The sequence below is a fragment of the Saccopteryx bilineata genome, chromosome 3 (assembly GCF_036850765.1).
Source record: "Saccopteryx bilineata isolate mSacBil1 chromosome 3, mSacBil1_pri_phased_curated, whole genome shotgun sequence".
Taxonomy (NCBI): Eukaryota; Metazoa; Chordata; class Mammalia; order Chiroptera; family Emballonuridae; genus Saccopteryx; species Saccopteryx bilineata.
The window spans coordinates 23,273,120-23,298,170 of NC_089492.1; the positions used below are offsets into that span (position 1 = coordinate 23,273,120).

At 35.7% G+C, this 25,051-nt stretch overlaps 1 protein-coding gene across 3 annotated transcripts in view; it reads left to right on the forward strand.

Moving 5' to 3' along the window:
* Nucleotides 1–25,051, forward strand: part of CSMD3 (CUB and Sushi multiple domains 3) — a 1,246,722-nt gene that overhangs the window by 935,622 nt on the left and 286,049 nt on the right. For all 3 annotated transcript variants that reach the window (XM_066265798.1, XM_066265799.1, XM_066265800.1), the window contains 3 exons: nucleotides 8,696–8,887; nucleotides 18,389–18,527; nucleotides 22,172–22,359. In XM_066265798.1, the coding sequence (XP_066121895.1) occupies nucleotides 8,696–8,887; nucleotides 18,389–18,527; nucleotides 22,172–22,359 (519 nt within the window). The remainder of the gene's footprint in view (nucleotides 1–8,695; nucleotides 8,888–18,388; nucleotides 18,528–22,171; nucleotides 22,360–25,051) is intronic.

Consider the following 25,051-nt stretch of genomic DNA (forward strand, 5'->3'; position numbering starts at 1 on the left):
TGTAAGTAATTTTTAGTTTTTTCTGTGAATATATTTTTAACAAAACTATTTGTATCTGGGTGTTATAATAAATTAAAAATAAATTTGCAATGAAAAATGTTTACTTTCAAATGGAACTATTTTATTTATTTGATTCTATGAACATGAATGCCACAGAAAAAATTTGTATATACAGGTGAAATCTTAATTTCTTTTCTTTATATTTTTCTTTCCAAAAAATATAAATATTAAAATATTTTATAATTTAACAAGTGTTTTAGACATAGTAGGTGGAGGGGCTATTTGATATCTAAGTAAAGTAGTTAAATAGGTAGTTGCATAGAATGGTCTGGAGCTCAGTAGAGACCTTAAGTCTGAATATATAAATTTGAGAAGGATCAAGCTGAACAGTATTAAAACCATGGAATCAGATGAAGTTATCCTGAGAGAAATAGTAGAAAGAAGAGGGCAGAACATTCAAGACTAATCCTTGAGATTATTCCAGCTCTTAGTCATCAGGTTTAAAAGATAAGAGCTAGAAAATACTGAAACGGATAAGAAATAAGCCAGAAAGAAAATCAGCAGAATCTGAATACTACAAGGCCAAAAAAAACCCCACATGTGCATGGAGAAGGAAGGGATGATGCCATTTGTGACAGATGTTGCTAAGAAGTTTCTGAAAAAAGAAAGCACAAAAGTTACCATTGGATTTGGCAGCTGATTTAAGAGTAGTTTAGTGAATTTATCAAAAGAAATGCTGATGATGAAACTGGAGATAATTAATAATTTCTCCCTCAGGGGAGATGTTTAATAGGTTCTCTATTAAAGAAAGGCGAGAAATAAGAAAAAAATGGTTGGACAAGGATGGGGTTGTAATGAGGGTTCTGTTTGTTATTTTAAGATGGAATATTAAGCACCATTGTAAGTTACTGGGAAAGACTCAGTACAGAAGGAAGAACTGGCGACTCAGAAGACATGAGAAATGTTTAGGAATGAAGTCCTTAAGCAGTAAAGAGGATTTATTAAGAGCAGAAGACCTAGGGTTGAGTTTATGTAGAACAAGGGCGCCCTCTCCAATGCAACAGAAGAGGAAGCAGAAAATATGGGTGCTGATAGACTTGGTGGTGTTAAACTGTGAGTATTCCTGTCTTTATATCTGCCCTCTCTGTGAATTTAAAAGAAATAAATCGAACAAATGAGAGGATGGGAAGAAGAGAGACCAAATAAAAAAATAAATAAAAAACAATTGGAGTGGGCCATCCTTATTATTCTAATTACTTAAAAAGGTATATTTGGCTGACGTTTGGCCTGTGTAGATCTAATTTTTTAAATTATTTCTAATAATACCTACAAAAATAAGCTTTAGTCATTTTTTTTGGCTTCCCTTTATTGTGACACATCAACAGCAATATCTTTTTCTGTGTAATGAAGAGTTATAAACGGCTCAATATGTCTAGTCTTTTCATTTCAAACTAGGACTACTTTATTTTTATTTTTATATTTTGGCTAATTCTTTCATCAACAAAGAGCTGTGAAAGTCTCATTAGTAGCACATAATTTTGTTTTATCTGCTAATGGAATAGTTTTGTACTGAGACTGCAGTGGTTAAGAGTCCTGTTGTTCTTTTTTTTTTTTTTTTTTTTTTTTTTCTTTCTTTTCATTTTTCTGAAGCTGGAAACGGGGAGAGACAGTCCGACAGACTCCCGCATGCGCCCGACCGGGATCCACCCGGCACGCCCACCAGGGGCGACGCTCTGCCCACCAGGGGGCGATGCTCTGCCCATCCTGGGCGTCGCCATGTTGCGACCAGAGCCACTCTAGCGCCTGGGGCAGAGGCCACAGAGCCATCCCCAGCGCCCGGGCCATCTTTGCTCCAATGGAGCCTTGGCTGCGGGAGGGGAAGAGAGAGACAGAGAGGAAAGCGCGGCGGAGGGGTGGAGAAGCAAATGGGCGCTTCTCCTGTGTGCCCTGGCCGGGAATCGAACCCGGGTCCTCCGCATGCTAGGCCAACGCTCTACCGCTGAGCCAACCGGCCAGGGCTAAGAGTCCTGTTGTTCTTTTTTTCACTTACATGGATTTTTATTAAATTTATTGAGGTGACATTGATTAATAGAATTATATAGGCTTCAAGTGTACATTTCTATAATACATGATCTGTATACTGCATTGCATGCCCACCATCCAAAATCAAACCATATTGTGTCACCATGTGTTTGGCCCCCTTTACCTCTCACCAACCCCCTTCCTTCTGGTAACCACCATACTATTGTCTGTGTCTATGAGTTTCAGTTTTACATCCCACATAAGAGTTTAAATGTTTCTTGAGTTCAAATCCCCATTCTGCTAAGAGCAAGCATTTATTAGAGTTTCATTTTATCCATTTAAAAATGAGGATAATAATAATACTTCATATTTTGCCTTTTAGCTTAACAGTATAAACTTAGCCTCTAAAGAAGACTTTTGCTCTCAACAGAGAAATCATTGTTATACTTGTTTTATTGAAATCTATTTTATATTAACTGCCTTTTGTTAGATTTAGGGAGTACTGGGGCTGCCAAAGAGTGTAACTATTGAAGGAACAGGGAATGCTGCAAAGAGTGTAACTATTGAAGGAACAGTAAATGCTGATATGGCTCCTGTGAGGCTGGGAACAAAGAAGGTCAGAGACCCTTATCAGAAGTTTAGGTTTGAAATTCGCCACTAAGCTAAAACCGGCCCCTGTTGCTATGCCGGCCCCTGTTGCTATGCTGCGTGCGACCTCCCTAGCCAATAGCTAAACTGCCACATTTGCTTCTGTATTATGCTTGCTCACTTAGGATATATAAGGGCCTGGCTGTAAGCTCCAGGTGCGGCTCCCATTTGCAGCTCCTTGTGAGCACGGTGTCTCCAGACATCTCGGGAGTTCGCCCCTGCGCAGGTTAAACTGGCCAATAAAGTAACATCTTAACTCCTGAAAGTCTCCGAAGTTTGTTCTCATACTCGGTGGATGCTACACCTTTCATGTTGAACAACCACATCTCTTCCTTAGATACACAGACTTAATTCAGTTTCACACAATATACCCCAATGTAGTCCTGTGAATAAGGTATAATGTTAATAACTGTGTAATTCTGTTAGTAAAAAAATAATAATTATACTTGAAGTTAAATATTTTAAATGTGTAGGTTGATTCCTCCAATAGAATGATAGGCGGGTAGAATATTGCTCTTTGGATTTTAAAATGACATTGAAAGATTAATAACATGTTTTAGAAATTTTAACTAAACTAATCATATCATTTGAGTTTTATATTATTGAGTTTAAGTAATCATATCATTTGAGTTTATATAGGCCACACTTTAAACACTTTTTTTTTCTTACCGAGAGAGAGAGAGAGAGAGAGAGAGAGAGAGTCAGAGAGAGGGATAGATAGGGACAGACAGGAACAGAGATAGATAAGAAGCATCAATCATCAGTTTTTTGTTGCGACATCTTAGTTGTTCATTGATTGCTTTCTCATATGTGCCTTGACTGTGGGCCTTCAGCAGACCGAGTAACCCCTTGCTCAGGCCAGTGACCTTGGGTCCAAGCTGGTGAGCTTTGCTCTAACCAGATGAGCCCGCTGGTGACCTCGGGGTCTCGAACCTGAGTGCTCCACATCCCAATCCGACGCTCTATCCACTGCGCCACCAACTGGTCAGGCTAAGCACTTTTTTTTATGACAAAGTATCACTTTTAATTAAGCTAACGTTTCTTCAACATGGTCTCATGTTTGCATTCCCACTTTAACTGCCCTATGTGTTTGATGTTGGGCAAGTATTTTATACCCTTTAAGCCTCGGTTTTTCTCATTGGAAAAATATGGATAATAATAGTACCCCAACTTTTTGTGAATTAAATAAGATACAGGTTATAGTATGATATTTTTTAAAGATAGTTAGTGCTCAGTAAATATAGATTACAATATAATTACTCACATGCTCCTCTATTTATATACACCATTTCCCTACATCTATTGTCATTTCTATTGAGTAATCAGCTATTGTAATGACACTTCCACAGTTATGTAATAGACTATCCACTTGATAATTCCTGTGCTAGGCTAACCAAAATATAAGTGGATAGTCCTTGTGAAGGAAAAAAAAAGTCACCTTATTATTTTTATAAAGTTTTAGAAGTCAAATTTAAGCTATATTTGGACGTTATATCATATATTCCTATTATATACATTTTCCAGAATGTTCTATTCATGATATTATTATAGTTGAGACAACAAGTTTGTTAAGATTCTTTATCTTTATTGGAATTTCTGTTTACTTTACATATTTATGTTAGGAAAAATTAGAAATGAATAGTAGGGTAGGCTTAAACCTAATAGAACAAATACAGATATTTATTTTATGAATTAAATTTTAAGCAATTTGAACTGAGGAAACTTTAAAAATAAATAATAATAATTTTATTCTGATGATAAATATATTATTTTCTCACATATACTCATTATTGTATGTTTAAAATAGTTGACAAATTGAAAGTCTTAATTCCCAAAAAAGTCTTCATTCTATAGAAACACCCGATAGCTTATTCCAGAACAAGACAAAATGAGATGATCAAACATCAACTTAAAAGTGTATATAGCAAGAAGACAGTGAAAATAAGAATTACATATTTTGAGAATTGTACATTCCAAAAAATAATTATTAAATAAAATTATTATATTTTTATACATGTAACTAATACTTTATGAGTTCCTACATTATAAATTTACTTTTTAAATTATTCATATAATCATGTGAGATTATTTTACTTCTAGTTTTCAAGCAGTAATAGCGTGGCTCCTTAAATGGTTATGTTTTTTTTTCAATAACTATGGTTTCTATTTGATACAGATAACAAGAATGATTGACACTAAAATTATTATAATCTGTCTACCCACGAAGCATATAACCATTATGGTGATCAAACTTTTAATAAAAAAAGAAAATAAGAAGATAGTATTTACACCAAATAATTGTTCCTGTGTGTATTTAACTAATTGCTTTTAAAACTCAAATTATTGGAAGAGTAGAGAATTTCTTTGATCTTTCAGTAAAACCTATCATTCTCTATTGTACCTTAAAATTTTATTACTGATTTTTTTATTAATTATGAGAAAAAGGAACAACAGAGATTTAACCACCTCTTTTTCTTCAAATCAACCTGATCCAAAAACAAACGTGTATGGTCACTTACGTTAGCTGCTGTTTCACATCAGTTTATTACAGCTGAGTTCCACTTTAAATCTTTAAGCACAGCAAATCTGACAATAGAGCAAAACCATTTTCCCCTTCACTTCAGCTAGGCCATGATTATACTGACTGCTTAAATTTCAATACATCTTTGTAACATTGTTATATGAATATTTTTACTTTTGAGAGTGTTATTCTTAAAATTTAATCTTCCTGAAGACATGGAGTCCAGCACATGGGAAGTCTGGAAAAAAATATAACTTTTTTCATATTTTTATGTTATTCCTACTTTTCAGTTTAAAAGCTATAACACATTTCATTTTTATGTCACTTTTATCCAATAAAAAACATCTTAAATGTAAATCATGTGTTTCCACACTGACATACTGCAAAGCCAATCTATAGATCAGTTTTAGTTTTGGTGGAAACCATCCCAGAAGACTTCAAGAAAAATATAATGACTTAGTTTGTCACAAAAACTATCAATAATGAAAGGTTATAATCACCCAGACTCTGTGATGCATGACAGATACTCTGCTAAGGAACACAGACGGTTTACAGAACAAACTCGGGTGGAAATTGGAATCAAGACCTTATCCACTACCCTTGATATTCTCCAATATGAGTTCAATTTTTATTTTATTAACAATCAGAAACACTTCTCTCAAAATGTAATGGTCATATAAAGGTAGATTTAAATATATATATTTAATTGAGTTTAATTTATTGTGTTTACATAGATTCAAGCGTCCCACCGAATACATTCCTCCCCCACCCCCATGCTAAGATGGATTTAGATTTATGCTACCTATAGCTTTTCTGTTTGTAGATATGATATAGCCTCTACTTTTTTCATGATTTACTAATAGGGTTTATTATTTTATTTTATTTAACTGAGGAGAGAAATTGCATCTCTGGGACAGTTATAGGTAGAAGGGGACAGGACAGTTTAATGTAACATTTAGGAATTTGAGTTCTGAAATCAGGCAAACTTAATTTAAGATCTTGGTTCTATCCCACTTAGTTGTAATATCAGAAAGGTTAATCTTCCTAAACCTTAGCTTCCTCACCTCTAAAATAAAAATAATAATGACACTTGACTTATAGGATTGTTAAAAGAATGAAAAGAATTATGCATGCCAAGTCTCTATTCAAGCCATTGCTTGGAATCACTGGTTCATCAGTAAAATGAAACAAAACTATAAAAACTCTGATTTATAAATTTTCTTTCATTTAAGTGATTGAAAAAATGACATTTGTAGTCTTCATTTATTATCCTTTTTTAAAAAAAAATATAACCCCTTAAAAACAAACCCTTTCAGAAAATAACCTTTCTTATTCTTTAACAATTATAAGCAAACTATATAAGTGTGTGTATTAATATGTATCCTGTGATATATATGATCCCTTTTGTTTTTGTTACTACTTTTACACACTGTCAGGCCTAACATTCTACCTATTGATATGGTCCTCTTAATTTTCACACAAACCATTACAATACTATGTATAGATTCTCTGATTTCTTTTTTCTATGTGTATCAGAAAGATGTTATAACAAATTTAATGGATGTATAAACATATTGATTAGTTCATTGATCTATCTACCTATCTACCTACCTACCTATGTACGTACGTACCTACCTACATACGTACCTACCTACCTACTAGGAATGTATACAGTAGAATCTGTTAGTCAGTACCACCACTATACGAAACAATTTGATGTCTGCTCAGTTTTTTGCATCTGCTTATTTCCTCTGCATGTCTACAACCTAGCACGATGCCTGGAATATATTAGGTTAGTAAGTGAATGACTGATTTAATATAAGTTATACATCTGTAATCCAGCAGTTTGTCTTATAACTTGAATATGTAATTTATAAAATAATTTATACAAGTGTTGAATCCTACCTTCGTGAATATAATTTAGTAACAGCTTAAATGGAAATTTAAATAGCTTCTTTGTCTTGATGCTGAATTGGCATATGATTTAGGGTAAATCTATTTTGTGATCATTCAAAATAATATTTTGTTTCCTGAAACTGCTTAATTGGAGTTAACTCTCTGATTAAATGTTCCATATACTACCTGGCTCCTTTCCTATGGTCTCATCTACTCTCCTCTACTACATGTTTACATTTCTTTTTATTTTTGGATAATTTTATATTTACCTGCAGTTATAAGGTAATAAGGACAGATCACATATATTCTTCACCCAGTTTACCCCAATGACAACTTTTTGCATAATTATAGCATGATATCACAAATTGACATAAAATCTACCAATCTTATTAAAATATTCCTAGTTACATATACTCATTTGTGTGTACTTAGCTCTATGTAGATTTGTATGGCCACTACCAATCCATCAGGGTACATACAGTACATCACAGTAATCCCTCACGTTACTCTTTTATAGACACAGTCACTTCCTTCCGTTTTCTACCCTTACAACTCCTGATGGCTACTAATCTGTTTCCCAACCTCATAATTTTGTCCCATCAAGAATGTTACATAGATTTAGTCAGTAGTACATAACCTTTTGGTAGTGTATTTTTTCACTTAGCTTAATTCCCTTCAAGTCCATCCAAGCTGTCATATCTATCATCATTCTTTTTCATTGCTGAGTACTAGTCCGTGATATGAATTTGCCACAGCTAGTTTAATTGTTCGTGTTTTCAAAAGCATTTGTGTTGTTTCTAGTTTTCAACTACTACAAATAAAGCTGCTTTGAACATTTGTGTTCATGTTTATATGTGAACATAGTTTTTATTTCTCTGGGGTAAATGTGCAAGACTGCAATTATTGGATTGTGTGGTAAGCACGCGTGTAGTTTTTCAAGAAGTTGCCATGCTTCTTTTTAGAGTGGCTGTACTATTTGACATTCCCCCCATCAATGTATAAATCCTTTAGTTTTTTTTCCAGAATCGTTTCTGCATTTGAAATTATCTAGCTTTTATTTTGATCAATCTGATAGGTATGCAGTGATATCTGGTTTTGGTTTTAATTTGTATTTCCCCAATGGCTAATGATGTTGTCCATGTTTCCATGTGCCACCCTTAATCTTCTTCACTTGTTTATTTTGTAATTAAATTGTTTTTCTTTTTCTCCTGCCATTTTTTATTTTCCATAGCTGAGCTTTGAGTTCTTTATGTGCTGTAAGATACAAGTCCTCTGTGGAATATCTTCTCTGCATGCGTTCTGCCAGCCTGCATCTTTTCATCCTCTTCACAGTGTCTTTCACAGCACATCTAATAATTTTGATTAAATCTATTATTTAAACACTCAAGTGCCATGCTCTTTCTGGAAATAATTTAGCCCACATATTACTTAATAAAAATATTTTTAAAGTATTTATTGTTCCAGCACTAACAAATTGGTTGAAGCACTTTGAGAGTTAATTTTCTAAATGCACATAGACACGTGGAAAGTTTCATACTGTAATATCTGGGACGTCAGAATTGATTTTGGGACCATCAGAATTAAAGGTTTGTTTTTATCATCTGATAGGTTCTGTTGCCACTGCGTGTCGTGATCCTGGTGTCCCCATGAATGGAACTCGAAATGGGGATGGACGAGAACCTGGGGACACGGTTCTTTTTCAGTGTGACCCAGGATATGAGCTTCAAGGAGAGGAAAGAATAACCTGCATTCAGGTAGAAAATCGATACTTCTGGCAGCCCAGCCCACCAGTCTGTATAGGTATGAATTAAAGAACAATTAATATTCTATACAAGTATACAAATGGTTATAAATGAGCACTGGTATTATTAAGAACAATATTCTAGAATGGGTTCTTTATGAGAGTCTAACAATTCAGAGATCTACAACCCCCCCCCCCAAAAAATATACAATGATCCTTAGTTAAATGGTCATTATTTTTGCCAAGAGTAGCAGGTTCATAATTTTATTAGATTCTAAATGATTCTAAGAGCTCAAAAATAATTAAGAACTGAAAATCCTGAAAAGTCCTGATCTTCCCTTATCTACTGTATAAATGTAGTTATCTGCAGCTTTTAATATTTAAAGAGTAATTTAGACTCTATATTTTAAATGGGCCATATTTATCTATAATAGTTATTTCTTCTAAGAAGAAAAGTTCTGTTGGAACTTATGCTTGAGTTTCAAAGGTTTGACTTTTTATTAAATTCATGTATTCTAAAAGAACTTTAGTTTTGAATTTGATGATCTAAGGATTTGTAGCTACTTTGTTCCTACTTCTAACCATATGCTTTTGTTTTCCATGTGCTGTTCTTGAATCCCTGAGTTAGTCTCTAGAAAATTAAGACACATATTATTTTTTCTGCTTGGTCTGAGTTAGAAGAAAGTATCATCTTTGGGATATAAATCATGATAAAACCTGCTATATAATCTTTGTTTCAAAATCTCATTGTTAACTTTCTTATATTACACAGTTTAATAACAACCTTTTAGCTTAAATATTTTAGAAATGGTGTCATCTTGAATTTATAATACATTTTGAACAAAGTATGTTCTCTCTACTCAAAATCTTGTATCTTTCACACTCTCTTTCTTACTAAACTGTTAACAACTTGAGAGAAGATTCCCAGTCTGTTCATCATTCTCTGTTTTATCACTTTCAGCACAAATTTAGCACATTTAGGAGAGGAAGCCTTATTTTCTTTACTTACATATAACTTATAAATATTTAAAATAATCATTTAACAGTGATTTTTTAACTCATATGTTTCTAGGAAAAGAATATTTAGTGCCTCAATAAGAAGTGAAAAAATTCAAGGACTTATTTTTTTTTTTTAAGTGAGAGGAGTGGGAGAAGATACTAAGACAGACTCCTGCTTATGCCCTGTATACCCAGTAACTGTGGCTGCCATCAAAGCTGCCTGGTCTGCACAGGTTCAGGTTTGATTCAGGCAGACCATCAGGAATCAACAGAGCCTAAAACTGGTAGTCCATTTTCCTTTATTCTAGACTAGCACTCAGAAAGGAAGTAAAAACACACTCGGGGCTCCAAAACCCACTCATTCAGCACTCACAAAGCTACTGACTCAAGTTTTCCTAGAATCAAAGACTTCTACCTCACCAGTCTATTCACCTCTGTTCCCCATCTCTTTCTCCTCCACAATTCATCTCTTCTCCTTCCCCATTCTGCAATTTTGGCTGCCTCCTCCACTTGGCTTCCCTGCCCTGCTCTAGCCTGGGCTCCTCCTCCCTACAAGAACATAGCCACTCTCCCCAAATGGCCTCCTAGCTCCACCTTTTAAAACCTTTTAGCATGAATGCCCTCCTCCAACACACATTAGCATATCCACGCCCATTCCCAAGCAGGAAGGCAGTTAATATTATCACCTAGCTGATGCCCATCCATGTGGGTAGTGCCATACTTAACAAAATGAGCAAAATATATCTTTTCTGATAGACATGCCCTTACCGGGATCCCCCCAGCAACCCCTGTCTAGGGCCTGTGCCCCAATCAACAAAGCTATCCTCAGCACCTGAGGCCAACATGCTCAAACCAACCGAGCTATATTCAGTGTCCCACATGATGCTCAAACTAATCAAGCCACTGGCTACAGGAGGGGAAGAAGAAGAAACAAGGGAAAGGGAGGAGGAGATAAGCAGATGGTAGCTTCTCTTGTGTGCCCTGACCAGGAATCGAACCCAGGATGTCTGTACATTGGGCTAACACTCTATCTAACGAGATAAACAGCCAGGGTCAAGGACTTAATTTTTTAGATTTATTTTAGCTTTTACTTTTTAACTTTTTATAGAAGAATTACACAAAATTTATTAGTCATTTATTGTGTTCTAGGTATTGTCTTAAACATTGAGCATTTTAGTCATAAAACATAACAGAGAAGTTCCTTGTTCTTATGAGTCTACTTTCTAGTAAAATAAAATTAAAACTCAAAATTTTTATATCACATTTTTTGTATTTTATATGTTAGCATATTAAAAAGTTCAATGAGAAGATACATGTTATGCTTGGGTACGGTCATATATATACCTTCCACATATAACAACCGATCACAACCAACCCTTTTGCCTGTTACCTTGACTAGTTTCTTTTGCCACTAATTAGAAGACATATTCTGTTTACAGAAACACCAAAATATGGAGAAGGGAGTACAAGTATTAATTAGAATTTTGGCATTTTACATTTCCACTACAGTGAGATGGGGGTTTTAATGTATTTTCACTATAGTTGTAACCTGCATTAAAAACCACAAAAATTAAAAATAAAATAAAATAAAACCACTTAATGCACAAAACAAAATCCATTTTATAGTTCAAACCAGCTAGAGAGTAGGTAGATAGTTCTAGACTTCTGTGGAAAATGAGGCCCATGACAAAGGAAAATAATATTAAAGAGATTTTTTTTAAAAAGCACAAAATAAGGGTCACACCTTGACCCAGTCCAGATTTAGTCTGTCGCCCTCTTCACTTTGTTATTTCCTTTTACTCCTTTTCATGTACAACTGCCAGATTCCAAATCATCAAATATCAATTAAGTTATATTTATTATAACTCAAACTCATAAAAACAAAGAAAACATTAAGAAATATTTTTAAAGAAAAAGAGATTGAAATAATGAAGTTTTTATTTGTTAGTTTACTGCTGATTAACCTAAAAAAAAGTCCAGTTGTGGTAAATTCAAATGCCACATTCCAATTAATTGGAATTAACTGCGTATCTCATAGGAGGATCTTTATCTAAAGAAGAAATGACAAAGTACCACAGACTTGCTGTAAAACTTGTTTCATTGTGATTCTTAGACTTGGTTACAGGGTGTTTGTTGTTTATTAGAATTACCAGAAGAACTCTACTATATATATTCTTATGATTAGAATCCTAAAATATTGAAAAGCTTTTTACTGAAATTTTAGTAAGTACTAAAATACAGAACAAAGAAAGAGTTTTGCGGTAGGCTGTTATAAAGTTTCATTTGTAAACAAGGCTTTAGCTAGCAAGTCCTAATTCTAGAAAAAAAGAAATTGAACACTAAATCATACTTAAATTGAGCAGATTGTAGAAAGTTTCTGTATGGAGTATGAGGCTACGTATTATTTGGTAGGAAGATAGCTTGAGGAGAAGATATGCATTAGAGCCTCTCTGAGCAAGAAAATAACCTAAAAATAAAGTGACTGAGAAATTGCTAAGGCTGCAGAAAGCTTGACCTCTGAATCTGATAAGAAAGAACTCTGCGATTGGAAACACTATACCAAAGATTAAACCCTGAACTTTTTAGAAACTCCATAAGTCTATGTCTCCGACCCTGGGAGCATGAAGCATTTTACTTGCATGTGGAAGTAGTCAGCCTTATAGCAAGTACCAGACGGAAGGATGGCATCTTTAAGAGTGTTAATAGAATTCATTCCAGCAGAGTTGACAGTGTGAAGATTACTTTGACATTGCCGGAGGGAAAGTAGCAGCACTCAATATCAAGGTAAATAACAAAGACATCGGTGTGAGTAGGCTGCCCAGGAAGACAGGAAACACAAATAAAGCTGAACTGGGATAAAATAATTAAGAAGACTGTAAAATAGTTATCAATAGTTGCCTGTGTAACTGGCTCACAATAAACTACACTCAGCAAATTATTAATTTCAGAATTTCATGGAACCTAACTGAAAACTGAATTCATAAGTCTATTTGACTTAAGAATCTTATTCTGAGTATTTGATGATTAGATGCAGAAAAATAAATATGCATTTTTTTCAAATGGCATAAAAATTTAGAACATTAAAGACAAAGAATTTCTTTACTCACTGAGTGTTTGGGATATACAATGTCAGCTAATGTTTTTGATGGTCTCAATGGCTTTTGCAGATTTTCAAAATTAATTACAGCAATAAAATATATCAGGTAAACCTTGATAAATAAATAATAGAACTAAAATAATTTTTAGAGCATCTATTACCCAAACAATAATATAATTATAGAATATATCCAGTAAGATACTTAAAAATATATGCAGTAGCCTGACCAGGCAGTGCCACAGTGGATACAGCATTGGACTGGGATGCGGAGGACCTAGGTTTGAGACCCCGAGGTTGCCAGCTTGAGCGCGGGCTCATCTGGTTTGAGCAAAAAGCTCACCAGCTTAGACCCAAGGTCGCTGGCTCGAGCAAGGGGTTACTCGGGTCCACTGTAGCCCCATGGTCAAGGCACACATGAGAAAGCAATCAATGAACAACTAAGGTGTCGCAACGAAAAACTAATGATTGATGGTTCTCATCTCTCTCCATTCCTGTCTTTCTGTCCCTGTCTATCCCTCTCTCTGACTCTCTGTCTCAGTTTAAAAAAAATAAATTATATATATATATATGCAGTAGATTTTTCTGTTTATTTTGAGACAGAATGCACATACATAATATGTGTGTATGTGTCTAATATTTCTAACAATAAAAAGGCCAATGATACCTGTGAAAAATAAGGAAAATTGAAGCAAACAATGCTATACCATGTTCCCCAGAGTTACACGTTATCCCACCACTTTACCACAGAAAAGAAGCACAAAGAACATTGTGCTGTCATTTCTTTTATGCATATATTTGCTATTATGAAATATAGTTTTCTATTTTTTTAAAATTCACATAGATTTTACAAGTTCCAAAGGCAAAATAATTTAATCAAAACACATAGCTTCAGCCCTGGCCGGTTGGCTCAGCAGTAGAGTGTCAGCCTGGCGTGTGGGGGACCCGGGTTCGATTCCCGGCCAGGGCACATAGGAGAAGCGCCCATTTGCTTCTCCACCCCCCCCCCCTCCTTCCTCTCTGTCTCTCTCTTCCCCTCTTGCAGCCAAGGCTCCATTGGAGCAAAGATGGCCCGGGCGCTGGGGATGGCCCCTTGGCCTCTGCCCCAGGCACTAGAGTGGCTTTGGTCGCAGCAGAGCGACCCCCCCAGAGGGGCAGAGCGTAGCCCCTGGTGGGCAGAGCTTCGCCCCTGGTGGGCGTGCCGGGTGGATCCCGGTCGGGCGCATGCGGGAGTCTGTCTGACTGTCTCTCCCCGTTTCCAGCTTCAGAAAAATACAACAAACAAACAAACAAAAACATAGCTTCAAATTAGATTTGCACATCATCTGTAGTCTTCTTAACTAACTGCATAATCAATGCGAAGAGCCATTAGCAATCCGACAGACATGTATGGAATGGGTAGTATGTGCTGAATCCCAGGTATAAAGGGTCATATAAGACACAATTTTTATCTTATAGCTTAGTGGTGCGTTCGGACATCTGAAAAGAATATTTAAGTAAAATATGACAAGAGAAATAACGAAGATAGGCAGAGGTTGTTATGGATACCAAAGTATGTTGGAGACAGTTTAAGCAGAGCCCAGGCTGAAAATTTCCAGAAAAACTTTCTAGAGACATGCATCTTGAAATGTAAGTAAGCGCTATATAAACAAAGAAGAGAAAAAGACATTTCAAGAAAAACAAATAGTGTGGGCAAAGGCGTGGAAGTGACAGCAACTAGAAGCAGTTTTGTGGCATTTGAGTGTACATTGTGTGTCTAGAGTGGCGTTTGAATCGATTGGAGAGGCTGTCGGGGGTTAGGTTATGAAAACTCTGCCAGAGCTGAGGCATACTCTTTGAGGAGATGTGAAATAACTGCAGATTTGTAGGTATGGGCAATAGGATATATGATTAGAAGAATTCACTAGGGAAAAGTTAAACTGGGCAAAATCAGAGGCAGGGAAACCAGAAGCTATTGCATTAATACTGGAAGCAGATAACAAAATGTGAGATCTGGAAATATGGTAGTACGTAAAGAAAGAAGAGGTGGCTGAAACGTATTTATGCAAATCTATGAGGTGAAATCCTGCAGTGCTTCTTGATAGGTTGAAGTACGCAGTGAAGAACTGGGAAGACTTTTACGTCTCTAGCTGGGGAATACAGCTGGATGTTAGTGCTAATCAAACGGTTTAGGAATACAAAAGAAGAAACAAATTTGAGTTGAGGTTTGTATGTGTTGGCCATTCTGTGTTTGTGTACCTAGGCTATCAGGTAAAGATATCCAGTAAGTATTTGGTCATATGGTTTAGAATTAAGCAGAAAAATCTTATGGTGAAGATAGAAAAAAGGAATCCTCAGCGTCTAAATTAAAGATAAAGGAAAAACACACAAAAATAACAGGATATGGTCAATATGGTCAACGAGGAAGAATGTCGTAGAGTGAAAATTAGAGATGACTAAGTAAGGAACTTAGAGCTAATGCCAAAATTCTAAGATGAGACCAAAGAAAATGTGCTTGGCAATAAAACAGGTCAATACAAAGACACTACAAGAAACTTAGGAGTTCCAAAGATAGGAGGATGAATTTAAGATGAACATCAAGAACTAAGAATGATTACAGATGTGAAGAAAATGATAAAGGCAGAAAAGTCTCTATTATCTTAATCAATGCAAAAGTCACTTCACACTGAGCTAAAACGCTTTTATTCTGGAAGCAAGGAGGCAGAGACAGCTAGCACTGGCTGGAGAGAGAATGAGACGTAAAAAGGGCTAAAGAAAGACATCTAGACCCTTAAGCAACGAAAAAGTTTATGTCTCTCTAAATACAATTTAAAATAAAAATAAGTTTTCTCAGAATGAATACTTTCATGCTTTTCTTTGCAATATAACATAAGAAACTATTTTCATTGGTGATCTGCTTTGCCAATCATGTTAGTCAGTCTGCAGGTAAATACAGCACATAAATAAGAAAGACACAATGAGATTAGACCTCCTTTTCAAAGGATGTTGTTTAAATAAAATAATAAATTTGAAATGAGCAAAGAGATACTTTTCTTAAAAAAGAATGACTGCAGGGTGTGGCAGCGGGAGGGTGCAGGGACTACTGTGATAGAAAGCCCAATGTGATCACGAGATCTACAAACATCTCAAGTTGGCAGAAGGAGTTTTTCTCTTCCAGAGGGGAGGGCACAGGCTAGAAAGAATGAAGTCTGGGGAAGTGGGGGAAAAGGGTGGCCAGATGAGGCAGTAGGTCAAAGAATGTTGTACTGAGTGCAGCTTGCCCTAAGTAGGTGTTATGTGCTGACCCAAGGCTGAGAGCAGGCCAAAGTTCAGGGATGTGGAGGAAAAAGAGAAGTTTAATCAAGTTTGGTTACAAGCATTTAATTCTGAGTGATCAATGAGAACAAGCAATTCAGTTAAACATTTGAATCAAATAATGGAGTTTTGCAGGGTGTACATCTGGTCTTGTCATAGTGTAATGAGGAGGGGGGTTATTTCAGAGATCTTATCTGAAATATGTTAAGATCTCTGGGCAAAGGTGGTTCTTTACAGTTAACTCATTTAACCCAACATTAAGTGGTGAGGGGATTTCTTAACCTAGCATAAGGTAAAATTCAACATTTTTTAATTGAAAATAAGAAATATGAAAGGAAATAAGTCAGAGAGAACTTTTTCTTATTCTTAAAGAGACTTGAGCATGTCTGCAGACAAGGGGCAGAAGCCAGAGAGTAAAGGGGAGATATGCACACATTTCTGGAGAGGGAAGGGCATTATGGGACCTGGTTGAGGATTTTATCCTGCTGAATTAGGAAACATTCTTTATCCTCTACTTGTAGAGAGAACTATTCAACAAGCATTGAAATTTGAAAATGGAGGACAACAAGAAATTACAATATTCTATACTGTCTACACATTTGATTAGATACCAGAAAAATATACAGGTGATAATTAAGTGTTTATTCCCATAGAGTAGGAGTTGAGGTCATCTACTGTGACTGAGGCACTGAGGCAAAGGTAGCCTGGGACATGGAGGAAGGAAATAGCAGACATCTATTATTTAGATGGCAAAAATTAGCACATTGTACTAAGGACTTTGCATATCCAGACTCAGGCAAAGAACAGAGATCTGTAATGTTACCAGAATGAGCAAGTTCTTTCTTCTAAAACCTGTGTTATGTATTTTTTATTTTTTTATTTTTTTATTTTTGGTGACAGAGACACAGAGACGCAGAGAAAGGGACAGACAGAGACAGACAGACAGGAAGGGAGACAGATGAGAAGCATCAATTCTTCACTGCGGCACCTTAGTTGTTCATTGATTACTTTCTCATATGTGCCTTGATCCGGGAGGGGGCTACAACAGAACAATGGTCCCCTTGTTCAAGCCAGTGACCATATGCTCAAGCTGATGAGCCTTGCTCAAACCAAATGGCCCACACTCAAGCTGGCAACCTCAGGGTTTCGAACATGGGTCCTGCATGTCCCAGTCCAATGATCTATCCACTGTGCTATTGCTTGGTCAGGCTACATACAACCTGTGTTATCAAAAAAATCAAGAATGTGTTATAACTGAATGGTAAAATATGTCTGAAAAAAGTATCATTTTAAAAGTGTGTATGTGCTGATTATGTGTAAGAGCTATCATGAGATCATGAGAATTTCAGTCTCATTTGTTTGTAGTCGCACTTCACCACCAGGGACCTCCAAATATTTCTTCCTCTGTTTTTCTGACACTGCCAGCTCTGTGTAATATATATAAATACTGATTGGAAGCTGTGTTTAATAGACCACAAAACTAATGCCCTACAGAATCTATTCTATAAATGTCACTAAGAATTTTTTTAACCTCTCCATTGAAGTGTTACAGAAACCTTTCCTGGGGACTGTATTAATAATTGTAGTAACTTGTGCATTTTCATTTACAAGTTAGGCAACTAAATCAAAAAATATCCAAATACTCAATATGAGTATCCTATTGTAAAGTGCTGTAAGTTCTCAGATAATTATCTATTCTCACTCATTAACTATATCAAAGGCTCTTCCTCCATAATAAGTAAAAAGGAGCCAAATATCTTATATGCTATTATTCCATTTATTATTAGAGGTTTTGTTTTGTTTTGTTTCTAACTTTCCTAGTAACCTTCAGATTTTTTTTTACTTTTTTTATAATAACCATGGGGAAACCATCGTTACCCCTCTTCTCAATGTTTTTCTGGTGTATGAAAAAAAAATAGAAAGGGACAGACATATATATGTAATTTTTGTCTTCTAAAGCCAGTAAAAGGAGCTAAAGTTAATATAGCCATGTATGTATGTATTTAATATTTTAGTGGTTTGCCTTAAAGTACAATTCAATATCCAAGCATTGGGTTTTAAAAAAAAAACAGGTCTATACAAAACCTCCTAACTCATTTTTAAAAACTTCATAAATATTGATAGCTAATACATGTTATTAATCACTTAAGGGGTTTTGTTTGTTTATTTAAAGCACCCTGTGGAGGCAATCTAACAGGATCTTCAGGCTTTATCCTTTCGCCAAATTTCCCTCACCCGTACCCGCACAGCAGAGACTGCGATTGGACCGTGGCCGTGAACACGGACTACGTTATCTCCTTGGCGTTTATCAGGTGAGTGCCTGCACACTTGGACGTTTCAAAAATCTTTCTGTCATCCGCTTTTGCGTTTGTTTAGGCAAATTTTTCTTTCTATACATGACATTTTTTTTATTATTGTTACAAATTACAACACTAGTGCTTTGCAATCAGCAGTTTCCAAAGCCCTGTATAATAGCAGAGATGCCTGGCAGTTCGAAAGGCTCGTGGGTGAGCACTGTCACCAGATCCAGTGTAGAGGAAACATATTAAAGGTCAAGTGGTTTACTGACTCTAATGAAACATGGTCTCTATAACTTTTTCTTCCACCCTGTCCTTAAAATTACTGCTTCCAAAATTCAGCTTTTCCTAAACTTCAAGATGAAAAGGTCAGGACTTCAAGGAATTTTTCCCCATATGTGCATCACCCAAAATCTCTTGAAACATCTTAATATCCATACGTGTGACATTGGCCTTGGGAGGACACGTGGTGTGCCTACCCTGCCTGGTGGTCTCATTAAATCAAGCTGATGAGGAATTTTATGAAATCCTCTCTGTATATCTTAGCAGAAGCTTCTCATGATAGACTTTACCCGGGAGTGTTTTTAAATGTATATGTATTGCTTACTCCCGTGACTAGTTGCAGGGTTAGTTTAGGGTTGAAGTAGCAGAGAATGTAGCTTCTGATGTGAGAAGGAGGCAGCTGAGTGTGAGCCCTGCCTCTGTCACTGTCATGTGAGTTACCTTGGGGAAGTTGTTGGAATAAACCTCTGTTTTCCACGTGGAGCCAATAGTTTTGATCACAAAACCTGGCCTACCACTTTCCTTAATATTTCAATGGGAGTATTAGGTAGCAGAAATCAAAAACTTCCTAAGTAGAGCTGTCACTAATATTCTGTGTCCAAGAGCAATATCCATGGTCTCTAGTAACAAAACCCCTCCTTCTGCTAGTATGTTAAAACTGCTTGGTAGTTATGTAAAATATCAAGCTTAAATATGCAATTTTTAAATATATGGGAGCTATGTTTAAAAAAATGAAAGATACTTTGAATTCATAGATATTAGAAAAAAATTTAAATGTATAGAATTTTTACTCTGATAATTTGTAATACTACATTGATAACTGGTAATAACAAAGCAAAAATGACGTTAGTTATATGCCAGAACTTAGCTACAAAACAGCTTGCTGAGATAAGTATTATTATTATTCCCATTTTTACAGTTGAACAGATGGCAGTATTGACATTATAAATGATAAAGTGTATGATACTGGGGTCAGTTTACTTTTTAAATTATTCTAGTTAGTAAATGAATGTTAAAAAACTGTCTCACATGAAGTACATGACCTTAATTTGATTTAGGTCAAATTTAGCATGTGTCATGTATTATGTATTATGACCTTAAGGAGACCACTGATGTTTTTAGTATACTCGCTGGAAAAAGGAAAATGATAATACCCCTTCCTCATATCACAGGATTATTGTTAAGCTACCACATGATTATTAATATTTGTGAAAGTGCCTTGTAAAATACAGTGTATATACTATTAGAATGTACTGTCTTGACAGTTTTTTAGGAAAAATAATCATTATAGTTAAGATTCAAAGATTTTCTAGAAAAAGACTGTTCTTGTTTTATTATTATTTTTCAAAGAAGTTACAAATCATCAGTTTGAAGTTTTTATTTAACTCCAAACCAGAAATTAAAAAGAAATGAACTGCACTCCATTGTTAAGTGGGCTTTTGGCCTTCAAGGATAATACAAACCACTTATAATATATCATTTACAAAGCACTTGTTTCTAGTAATTCTCCCAACAGTGAGATAGATAAGGAAGTTGTAATTCTCATAAAATATTAGTGTTGAAGGAGTTGAAGTTCAGAAAGGTTGTATTTTACCCAGAAAAAGCATAGAAAGTAATAAAATAATAACTGTTCTCCAATTTCTGCTATATTACAGCAAAAATTGCCTAAATATAGACTTCGTATCCCCTGAAAGGTTTTAAGAGCAATTATTGGAATTAGACTTGTGAAGCTACCAAATAAATAAAAACAAAATATAGCAATGTGGTGGTCCCCTAATTTTCTCATGTTACAGGGTCCCTGAGAGATGGAAAGGTTGGGAACTTCTGCATCATCCCAGTCTTTCTGCGCTGCTATTTATGCAACAAGGAAGCTAGCTGGATCCCTCTCCCTTACACATTACATACATCAAGAGTTAGAATTGTTGTGGAAATTTAACCTCTGTAAATCCAGGAGATTTAGAAATATAACTAACAAGTTTATACATTTAGATGCAGGGATGATAAAACTTGTAAGCATAGTTTCTTCTCTGATGGATGTTCAATAATGGTAAGCTTTACTGATTTTATCCTGAACCCGTTGGCTTTTCTTAATGACCCAATTAAGTCTATCTTTTCTCTGCCACAGATGAGCTGCATCACAGAGAGACACATAACTGCATAACTTCTGTCTTCTAAATATGTGGGTTCTATAATTATTATAGGACAGGTCTCGTACTTTTGAAGGTTTCTTAGGCAAACTTAATATGCAAACTTTGCAGTTTGAAAATATTAATTTGAACAACTTATGTGCTAAATGTCTTTATAAATTATTTAATTTTGACAAGTAGTGTATTGGTTTGAATTCTCTTACATTAAGTTCTAAAAGAGGAAAATATATGTATTTTCAAAATAAAGTGTACCTAAAATAATGTACAATACTTCTTTTGCATAACTTAAGTGCAAATTTGTATCTTAAACTTTTGTTTGAATCTGTTAAGTAGAGTTGACTTTTAAAACAGCAACACTGCTTCTCAATATAGAAATTCAGACAAGTTGTACCACTGATAAAGAAAAAGGCGGCCCTGGCCCGTTGGCTCAGTGGTAAAGTGTCAGCCTGGCATGCGGAAGTCCCGGGTTCGATTCCAGGCCAGGCACGCAGGAGAGGTGCCCATCTGCTTCTCCACCCCTCCCCCTCTTCTTCCTCTCTCTCTCTTCCCCTCCCACAGCCAAGGCTCCATTGGAGCAAAGTTGGCCCGGGCGCTGGGGATGGCTCCATGGCCTCTGCCTCAGGTGCTAGAGTGGCTCTGGTTGCAACAGAGTGATGCCCCGGATGGGCAGAGTATCGCCCCCTGGTGGGCGTGCCGGGTGGATCCCGGTCGGGCGCATGCGGGAGTCTGTCTGACTGCCTCCCCATTTGCAGCTTCAGAAAAATACAAAAAAAAAAAAAAAGAAAAGAAAAAAAGAAAAAGGCGTTTGTATTTTCTAATATCTGAATGAAAACAATTAAAAATAGAAAATTTCCTCCATATTTTACTGATATAAAGTAACTTATATATAGCTTAACAAGGACACAAGCAAGGCTTGAAGCTGCATCTCTGTAGGTTCCAAATCCTATACCCTTCATCAGCTAAAATGTTTGCTTTGCAATCATTTGTGTTCCCTATAGACACAATGCCAACCTGGAAATATTTGAAAGTATCAAGATGTCTTTTCTGTTTTTTACTACTGATTTGATATTGGTAGTCACTGTGTTGTAGCCAGGCAAATTTTAACTTATTTTGACAGGGTCTATTGTTATTTTTAAAGATATTGACTGAATTAATATATGATTATATGACTTAAGCTTACTATCTTCCAATAACCATTCCACTTCCTTCTGTCTTTCTCTCTCTCTTTAGTTTTAGCATAGAACCAAACTATGACTTCCTCTATATATATGATGGGCCAGACAGTAATAGCCCACTAATTGGAAGTTTTCAAGACAGCAAGTTACCTGAGAGAATAGAAAGCAGCTCCAATACCATGCATTTGGCTTTTCGGAGTGATGGATCTGTTAGTTACACTGGATTTCATTTAGAATATAAAGGTAAACATGAACGTTGATTTACTTTGTTTATTATTTGTTGTTTTTAATATATTTTGCTGATTTCTTTGTACTATTGTGGTAAATATCTATAATTATGGTATATAATGTCATAGGGTTATTATATATACTATGTACTAAAAATGTATCATCATTGATCTATTACCATGAGATTAGTGTGTAATATTCCCAGTTTATATTTCATTGCCTAGTGGTTTTTTGTTTGTTTGTTTATTTGTTTTATGACAGAGACATACAGAGAGACAGAGAGAGGGACAGACAGAGACAGACACACAGGAAGGGAGAGAGATGAGAAGCATCAGTTCTTCCTTGCGGCTCTTTAGTCTCCTTAGTTGTTCATTGATTGCTTTCTCATATGCACCTTAACGGGGGCTACAGCAGAGTGAGTGATCGCCTGCTCAAGCCAGCAACCTTGAGCTCAAGCCAGCGACCTTGGCTCGAGCCAGCGACCATTGGGTCATGTCTATGATCCCACACTCAAGCCAGCGACCTTGAAATTTTGAACCTGGGTCCTCTGCGTTCCAGTCTGAAGCTCTATCCACTGCGTCACTGCCTGGTCAGGCTGTCCTTGTCTAGTTTTGATCTTAATTATATACAACTGCTTAATTTTGGGTGCAGTCTCACTTTTATATTATGTAGAATAATTTGTAAAAGAATGACCAACTGTTTCTTAAAGGATTACTAGAACTTCTCTGTAGAACTGTGGACTTGGGGATTTAATGTAGTAGAATTCCAGTTGTTGTAAATCTATTCAAGTTTCTCACTTCAGCTTAGATATCTTAAACCCTTTTTCTAAGAATTAGTTATTTTGATCCCATTTTTCAAATATAATAACATAAAAATATTCACAATATCTTCCTTATTTGTTGCTGTATGTTTTTCACTAACATTGTCTGCAATTTTTATTTTTATTGATGCTATCTATATTATTTAGTTCTTTCTATTTTATCTAGATTTACTTTATTTAATTTATTAAAATAAATACTTAGCTGATTTATTTTCAGATTTTTTCTCTTCTAATATGAGTTTTAATGACTAAATTTTTAAGTGCCATTTTAACTACTTTGCAAAAGATTTAATATGTAGAGATTTATTATCATTCAATTCTAAATTTGTTCTAAATGTGTTTTTTGCTTAAGTGTTGCTTAGAAGCAATTCAATAAATTTTAATCAACATTTAATTATAATTAATTTAAAAAATATAAAATCACCTTTTCTTCTACTGCCTAGTACCTTATATAAAAATTCTCCAAGTGTTTTCAAAACGTCCAGATGTAACTGCTGTGGCATGCATGAAAAACAATAAGGGTAGTATTATTCATAGAAAGCTACTCATTGAGGATTTCAAGTAGTCTGTAGCCCTGGCCAAGTAGCTCAGTGGCTTAGAGCATTATCCTGATATGCCAACGTTACAGGTTCCATCCCCGGTCAAGGCACATACCGGAATCAACCCATGAAAGCATAAATAGGTGGAACACAAATCAATGGTTCTCCTCCTTTGCTTTTTCTATAAAATCAATATTGTTATGTAAACATAACAATAACATAAATGAATCCTCTCAAAATGAGGCTAACAATGTAAAACTATTGTACGGGCAATATTTTTTTTATTTCTTGACCATATTTACCTTTTCTTAAACAGCAAGATATTTGGCCCTGGCTGTTTAGCTCAATCAATTAAGAGCATCCTCCCAAATGACAAGGTTACAGGTTTTGTTCTATCCCCGGTGAGGACGCACATGGGAAGCAACCAATGAGTTCACAACTGAGTGGAACAACAATGAATACTTCTCTCCCCTCTCCCTCTGTCTCTCTTCCTCTCTCTGTCTTTCTAGAAATCAATCAATCAAATTAAAAAAAAAAAGAAGAAAAGATTAAGCCCTGTAAAGATAGCTCGGTTGGTTGGAATGTCCTCTCAGAGTGCAGAGGTTGCCAGTTTGATTCCCCAGTCAGGGCACATACAGGAACAGCTCAATATTCCTGTCTCTCTCCCTGCCTCTCTCCGGCCAAAAAGAAAAAGAAAAAAAAAGTGGGATGTTTGACTCATAGATTCACTGATATGTCACTAAAACTTTTGAGAAAACATTAAAAAAGGAAAAGCAAACTTTTCAAAGGCTGAATATTAGATGGTTAGACGTGTCAAAGAGATTTATTCTTTTAAACAATAATTTCAATCCCTCCTATTATCCTCAGACGATGTCACTCAATTTCCTGAAGACTGGCTATCAATGTAGATTGCTGTTCTGCCTAAAAATTACCTGTGTTTTTCTGCTTGTTTAAGAAAAGACTCAATGTAGGTTTTATTCTTAAAAATAAACAATCTCTGCAACACTAAAGCCCTATTCTTAGTGACCAAATTTACTATTTGTCCTGATGTTTCTTACTTTTTTTTTTCAATTAAGTGAGAAGCCAGAGGCAGGGAGGCAGAGACAGACTCCCGCACGTACCTGGGCTAAGACCCACCCAGCAACCCCCCTACAGGACAATGCTCTGCCCATCTAGGGTGCTGCTCTTTTGCTCAGCAACTGAGCTATTTCAGCACCTGAGTCAGTGCCCAAGACCAAATTGTTCAAACCATTCTAGCCATAGCTGCCAGAAAGGAGAAGAGAGAGAGAGAGAAAGAGAGAGAGAGAAAAAAAAAGGGGGAGGGGTGGAGAAGCAGATGGTTGCTCCT